At 45.1% G+C, this 7500-nt stretch overlaps 1 protein-coding gene across 1 annotated transcript in view; it reads right to left on the reverse strand.

Moving 5' to 3' along the window:
* LOC128364100 (rap guanine nucleotide exchange factor 1-like) overlaps nucleotides 1–7500 on the reverse strand; it is a 24619-nt gene that overhangs the window by 304 nt on the left and 16815 nt on the right. Inside the window, exons 20-22 of the mRNA XM_053324596.1 lie at nucleotides 2355–2452; nucleotides 370–510; nucleotides 67–296 (exon numbers count right to left, since the gene is read on the reverse strand). Of these exons, the coding sequence (XP_053180571.1) occupies nucleotides 161–296; nucleotides 370–510; nucleotides 2355–2452 (375 nt within the window). The 3' untranslated portion in view covers nucleotides 67–160. The remainder of the gene's footprint in view (nucleotides 1–66; nucleotides 297–369; nucleotides 511–2354; nucleotides 2453–7500) is intronic.

Raw genomic sequence — 7500 nt, forward strand, 5'->3', positions numbered from 1 at the left:
CTGACTAACAGCTAGCATACACCTGGCTAACAGCTAGCATACACCTGGCTAACACCTGGCTAACACCTGGCTAACAGCTAGCACAGGTTAGCACAGTCTGAGTCCTGGTTCCGAGGGGTTCACTCCTGCTTTCCCCTGATTGGCTGCGAGACATTTCCGCTCATTTGTGATTGGCTCGAGGAGCGCTTCGGGGGCGGAGCCTGAGAGAGAGTTCCCATAATGCCTCTTCCGCCAGGTGATCCCTGAACTCGTTGAAGAAGGATGTGATGTCATCGTTGGCCTGCAGCTGGTAGCGCCTGCAGAGAGAGGCAGCGTTAGTAATGATAGAGAGCTGAGAGTCGTATCACTGCTGGCGGGACGAGAACCTACGTCTGCTGGTACGTCCTCAGCGTCTCCAGGATGTTAAACTGCTGCCAGTTCTTAGAGAAGTTGACCTTTGAACCCTGTGGGGTCATCAATTTGTCAGGATTCCCCAAGTGGACGAACGTCAAGTCCTGAAGGATCAAACCCCTAAAAAACAAAGTACGGGGTATTAACCTACAGGTAGGGTGTATACAGTGGAGTATATGGGGTATATGGGGTATTAACCTACAGGTAGGGTATATACAGTGGGGTATATGGGGTATTAACCTACAGGTAGGGTATATACAGTGGGGTATATGGGGTATTAACCTACAGGTAGGGTATATACAGTGGGGTATATGGGGTATATGGGGTATTAACCTACAGGTAGGGTATATACAGGGGGGTGTATGGGGTATATGGGGTATTAACCTACAGCTAGGGTATATACAGTGGGGTATATGGGGTATTAACCTACAGCTAGGGTATATACAGTGGGGCATATGGGGTATTAACCTACAGGTAGGGTATATACAGTGGGGTATAAGGGGTATTAACCTACAGGTAGGGTATATACAGTGGGGTATATGGGGTATTAACCTACAGGTAGGGTATATACATTGGGGTATATGGGGTATATGGGGTATTAACCTACAGGTAGGATATATATAGTGGGGTATATGGGGTATTAACCTACAGGTAGGTTATATACAGTGGGGTATATGGGGTATTAACCTACAGGTAGGGTATGCAGGTGGGGTATATGGGGTTTTAACCTACAGGTAGGGTATATACAGTGGGGTATATGGGGTATTAACCTACAGGTAGGGTATATACAGGGGGGTATATTGGGTATTAACCTACAAGTAGGGTATATACAGTGGGGTATATGGGGTATTAACCTACAGGTAGGGTATGCAGGTGGGGTATATGGGGTTTTAACCTACAGGTAGGGTATATACAGTGGGGTATATGGGGTATTAACCTACTGGTAGGGTATATACAGTGGGGTATATGGGGTATTAACCTACAGGTAGGGTATATACAGTGGGGTATATGGGGTATTAACCTACAGGTAGGGTATATACAGTGGGGTATATGGGGTATTAACCTACAGGTAGGGTATATACAGTGGGGTATATGGGGTATAAGGGGTATTAACCTACAGGTAGGGTATATACAGTGGGGTATATGGGGTATATGGGGTATTAATCTACAGGTAGGGTATATACAGTGGGGTATATGGGGTATGTGGGGTATTAACCTACAGGTAGGGTATATACAGTGGGGTATATGGGGTATTAACCTACAGGTAGGGTATATACAGTGGGGTATATGGGGTATTAACCTACAGGTAGGGTATATACAGTGGGGTATATGGGGTATGTGGGGTATTAACCTACAGGTAGGGTATATACAGTGGGGTATATGGGGTATTAACCTACAGGTAGGGTATATACAGTGGGGTATATGGGGTATTAATCTACAGGTAGGGTATATACAGTGGGGTATATGGGGTATGTGGGGTATTAACCTACAGGTAGGGTATATACAGTGGGGTATATGGGGTATATGGGGTATTAATCTACAGGTAGGGTATATACAGTGGGGTATATGGGGTATAAGGGGTATTAACCTACAGGTAGGGTATATACAGTGGGGTATATGGGGTATATGGGGTATTAACCTACAGGTAGGGTATATACAGTGGGGTATATGGGGTTTTAACCTACAGGTAGGGTATATACAGTGGGGTATATGGGGTATATGGGGTATTAACCTACAGGTAGGGTATATACAGTGGGGTATATGGGGTATTAACCTACAGGTAGGGTATATACAGTGGGGTATATGGGGTATATGGGGTATTAACCTACAGGTAGGGTATATACAGGGGGGTATATGGGGTATTAACCTACAGGTAGGGTATATACAGTGGGGTACATGGGGTATTAACCTACAGGTAGGGTATATACAGTGGGGTATATGGGGTATAAGGGGTATTAACCTACAGGTAGGGTATGCAGGGGGGGTCCGCCTCGTGCAGAGCTGCTCTGTACGCTCTGAACGATGACGAGCTGTCGATCAGCGAGCTGTACTCCTCCAGACTCTGAGAACAGAAACACACACGATGAATGCTGATGACATCACAGACGCCGCAGGTCTGATGACATCACAGACGCCGCAGGTCTGATGACATCACAGTAGAGTTGGAAGTCTCGAGACCACTTTTACGTGGTCTCGGTCTTGTCACAGTCTTGACTGTCTTTGGTCTCATTGTCTTTGGTCTCATTGTCTTGGTCTTGTCTTGGTCTTGTCTTGGTCTCATTGTCTTGGTCTTGTCTTGGTCTCATTGTCTTGGTCTTGTCTTGGTCTCATTGTCTTGGTCTCATTGTCTCAGTCTTGTCTTGGTCTCATTGTCTCAGTCTTGTCTTGGTCTCATTGTCTCGGTCTTGTCTTGGTCTCATTGTCTTGGTCTTGTCTTGGTCTCATTGTCTTGGTCTTGTCTTGGTCTCATTGTCTCGGTCTTGTCTTGGTCTCATTGTCTTGGTCTCATTGTCTCAGTCTTGTCTTGGTCTCATTGTCTCGGTCTTGTCTTGGTCTCATTGTCTCAGTCTTGTCTTGGTCTCATTGTCTTGGTCTTGTCTTAGTCTCATTGTCTCAGTCTTGTCTTGGTCTCATTGTCTTGGTCTCATTGTCTTGGTCTCATTGTCTCAGTCTTGTCTTGGTCTTGTCTTGGTCTCATTGTCTTGGTCTTGTCTTGGTCTCATTGTCTTGGTCTCATTGTCTTGGTCTCATTGTCTTGGTCTTGTCTTGGTTTCATTGTCTTGGTCTTGTCTTGGTCTCATTGTCTTGGTCTTGTCTTGGTCTCATTGTCTTGGTCTCATTGTCTTTGGTCTCATTGTCTCGGTCTTGTCTTGGTCTCATTGTCTCGGTTCTGTCTTGGTCTCATTGTCTCAGTCTTGTCTTGGTCTTGTCTTGGTCTCATTGTCTCGGTCTTGTCTTGGTCTCATTGTCTTGGTCTTGTCTTGGTCTCATTGTCTTTGTCTCATTGTCTTGGTCTTGTCTTGGTCTCATTGTCTTGGTCTTGTCTTGGTCTCATTGTCTTGGTCTCATTGTCTTGGTCTTGTCTTGGTCTCACTGTCTTGGTCTCATTGTCTTGGTCTTGTCTTGGTCTCATTGTCTCGGTCTTGTCTTAGTCTCATTGTCTCAGTCTTGTCTTGGTCTCATTGTCTTGGTCTCATTGTCTCGGTCTTGTCTTGGTCTCATTGTCTCAGTCTTGTCTTGGTCTTGTCTTGGTCTCATTGTCTCGGTCTTGTCTTGGTCTCATTGTCTTGGTCTTGTCTTGGTCTCATTGTCTTGGTCTCATTGTCTTGGTCTTGTCTTGGTCTCATTGTCTTGGTCTTGTCTTGGTCTCATTGTCTTGGTCTCATTGTCTTGGTCTTGTCTTGGTCTCACTGTCTTGGTCTCATTGTCTTGGTCTTGTCTTGGTCTCATTGTCTCGGTCTTGTCTTAGTCTCATTGTCTCAATCTTGTCTTGGTCTCATTGTCTTGGTCTCATTGTCTTGGTCTTGTCTTAGTCTCATTGTCTCAGTCTTGTCTTGGTCTCATTGTCTTGGTCTCATTGTCTTGGTCTCATTGTCTCAGTCTTGTCTTGGTCTTGTCTTGGTCTCATTGTCTTGGTCTTGTCTTGGTCTCATTGTCTTGGTCTCATTGTCTTGGTCTCATTGTCTTGGTCTTGTCTTGGTCTCATTGTCTTGGTCTCATTGTCTTGGTCTTGTCTTGGTCTCATTGTCTTGGTCTCATTGTCTTTGGTCTCATTGTCTCGGTCTTGTCTTGGTCTCATTGTCTCAGTCTTGTCTTGGTCTTGTCTTGGTCTCATTGTCTCGGTCTTGTCTTGGTCTCATTGTCTTGGTCTTGTCTTGGTCTCATTGTCTTTGTCTCATTGTCTTGGTCTTGTCTTGGTCTCATTGTCTTGGTCTTGTCTTGGTCTCATTGTCTTGGTCTCATTGTCTTGGTCTTGTCTTGGTCTCACTGTCTTGGTCTCATTGTCTTGGTCTTGTCTTGGTCTCATTGTCTCGGTCTTGTCTTAGTCTCATTGTCTCAGTCTTGTCTTGGTCTCATTGTCTTGGTCTCATTGTCTTGGTCTCATTGTCTCGGTCTTGTCTTGGTCTCATTGTCTCAGTCTTGTCTTGGTCTTGTCTTAGTCTCATTGTCTTGGTCTTGTCTTGGTCTCATTGTCTTGGTCTCATTGTCTTGGTCTTGTCTTGGTCTCATTGTCTTGGTCTCATTGTCTTGGTCTCATTGTCTTGGTCTCATTGTCTTGGTCTCATTGTCTTGGTCTTGTCTTAGTCTCATTGTCTTGGTCTTGTCTTGGTCTCATTGTCTTGGTCTCATTGTCTTGGTCTCATTGTCTTGGTCTTGTCTTGGTCTCATTGTCTTGGTCTCATTGTCTTGGTCTCATTGTCTTGGTCTCATTGTCTTGGTCTCATTGTCTTGGTCTTGTCTTGGTCTCATTGTCTTGGTCTCATTGTCTTTGGTCTCATTGTCTTGGTCTCATTGTCTCGGTTCTGTCTTGGTCTCATTGTCTCAGTCTTGTCTTGGTCTCATTGTCTCGGTTCTGTCTTGGTCTCATTGTCTCAGTCTTATCTTGGTCTTGTCTTGGTCTCATTGTCTTGGTCTTGTCTTGGTCTCATTGTCTTGGTCTTGTCTTGGTCTCATTGTCTCGGTTCTGTCTTGGTCTCATTGTCTCAGTCTTGTCTTAGTCTCATTGTCTCGGTTCTGTCTTGGTCTCATTGTCTCAGTCTTGTCTTGGTCTTGTCTTGGTCTCATTGTCTTGGTCTTGTCTTGGTCTTATTGTCTTGGTCTCATTGTCTTGGTCTTGTCTTAGTCTCATTGTCTCAGTCTTGTCTTGGTCTCATTGTCTTGGTCTCATTGTCTTGGTCTCATTGTCTTGGTCTTGTCTTGGTCTCACTGTCTTGGTCTCATTGTCTTGGTCTTGTCTTAGTCTCATTGTCTCAGTCTTGTCTTGGTCTCATTGTCTTGGTCTCATTGTCTTGGTCTTGTCTTGGTCTCATTGTCTCAGTCTTGTCTTGGTCTCATTGTCTCGGTCTTGTCTTGGTCTCATTGTCTCAGTCTTGTCTTGGTCTCATTGTCTTGGTCTCATTGTCTCGGTCTTGTCTTGGTCTCATTGTCTTGGTCTCATTGTCTCAGTCTTGTCTTGGTCTCATTGTCTCGGTCTTGTCTTGGTCTCATTGTCTCAGTCTTGTCTTGGTCTCATTGTCTTGGTCTTGTCTTAGTCTCATTGTCTCAGTCTTGTCTTGGTCTCATTGTCTTGGTCTCATTGTCTTGGTCTCATTGTCTCAGTCTTGTCTTGGTCTTGTCTTGGTCTCATTGTCTTGGTCTTGTCTTGGTCTCATTGTCTTGGTCTCATTGTCTTGGTCTCATTGTCTTGGTCTCATTGTCTTGGTCTCATTGTCTTGGTCTTGTCTTGGTCTCATTGTCTTGGTCTTGTCTTGGTCTCATTGTCTTGGTCTCATTGTCTTTGGTCTCATTGTCTCGGTCTTGTCTTGGTCTCATTGTCTCGGTTCTGTCTTGGTCTCATTGTCTCAGTCTTGTCTTGGTCTTGTCTTGGTCTCATTGTCTCGGTCTTGTCTTGGTCTCATTGTCTTGGTCTTGTCTTGGTCTCATTGTCTTTGTCTCATTGTCTTGGTCTTGTCTTGGTCTCATTGTCTTGGTCTTGTCTTGGTCTCATTGTCTTGGTCTCATTGTCTTGGTCTTGTCTTGGTCTCATTGTCTCGGTCTTGTCTTAGTCTCATTGTCTCAGTCTTGTCTTGGTCTCATTGTCTTGGTCTCATTGTCTCGGTCTTGTCTTGGTCTCATTGTCTCAGTCTTGTCTTGGTCTTGTCTTAGTCTCATTGTCTTGGTCTTGTCTTGGTCTCATTGTCTTGGTCTCATTGTCTTGGTCTTGTCTTGGTCTCATTGTCTTGGTCTCATTGTCTTGGTCTCATTGTCTTGGTCTTGTCTTGGTCTCATTGTCTTGGTCTCATTGTCTTTGGTCTCATTGTCTTGGTCTCATTGTCTCGGTTCTGTCTTGGTCTCATTGTCTCAGTCTTGTCTTGGTCTCATTGTCTCGGTTCTGTCTTGGTCTCATTGTCTCAGTCTTATCTTGGTCTTGTCTTGGTCTCATTGTCTTGGTCTTGTCTTGGTCTCATTGTCTTGGTCTTGTCTTGGTCTCATTGTCTCGGTTCTGTCTTGGTCTCATTGTCTCAGTCTTGTCTTGGTCTCATTGTCTCAGTCTTGTCTTGGTCTTGTCTTGGTCTCATTGTCTTGGTCTTGTCTTGGTCTCATTGTCTCGGTCTTGCGGTCTCAGGTCGACATAGTGGTCGGGAGATTTGCAACAAATGTCCATGATACAAAACATAACACACAACTACACACTATACACACAACTACACACTATACACACAACTACACACTATACACAACAAATAATGTCCATGATACAAAACATAACATTTGATAATGCAACATTAAATTATTTCGCCCTTCAAATGCAACCAATCAATGACATTCATGTATTTTGTTGTGATTAAGAAACTGGCGCTCATCCAATCAAAAGACGCAAGTGTAGTCAGCGCGAAACGTTAGGTTTACGTCGTAGCGGTCAGTCTCAGTCAGTCTCAGTCAGTCTCAGCCAGTCTCAGCCAGTCTCAGTCAGTCTCAGTCAGTCTCAGCGGTCAGTCTCAGCGGTCAGTCTCAGCGGTCAGTCTCAGCGGTCAGTCTCAGCGGTCAGTCTCAGTGGTCAGTCTCAGCGGTCAGTCTCAGTCAGTCTCAGCGGTCAGTCTCAGCGGTCAGTCTCAGCGGTCAGTCTCAGTCAGTCTCAGCGGTCAGTCTCAGCGGTCAGTCTCAGCGGTCAGTCTCAGTCAGTCTCAGCGGTCAGTCTCAGCGGTCAGTCTCAGTCAGTCTCAGCGGTCAGTCTCAGCGGTCAGTCTCAGTCAGTCTCAGCGGTCAGTCTCAGCGAGTCTCAGTCAGACCTAGTAATAATAATTGTTCTGTCTGTAGTTGTAGTTCTTACATTGAGTTTAAACTGGGACTGAACCTCTTACCCCAGTATGCTGCTCTTATTCTATTGATGCAAGTTATGGTGAAACACGT

The sequence above is a fragment of the Scomber japonicus genome, chromosome 9, assembly GCF_027409825.1.
Source record: "Scomber japonicus isolate fScoJap1 chromosome 9, fScoJap1.pri, whole genome shotgun sequence".
Classification (NCBI taxonomy): Eukaryota; Metazoa; Chordata; class Actinopteri; order Scombriformes; family Scombridae; genus Scomber; species Scomber japonicus.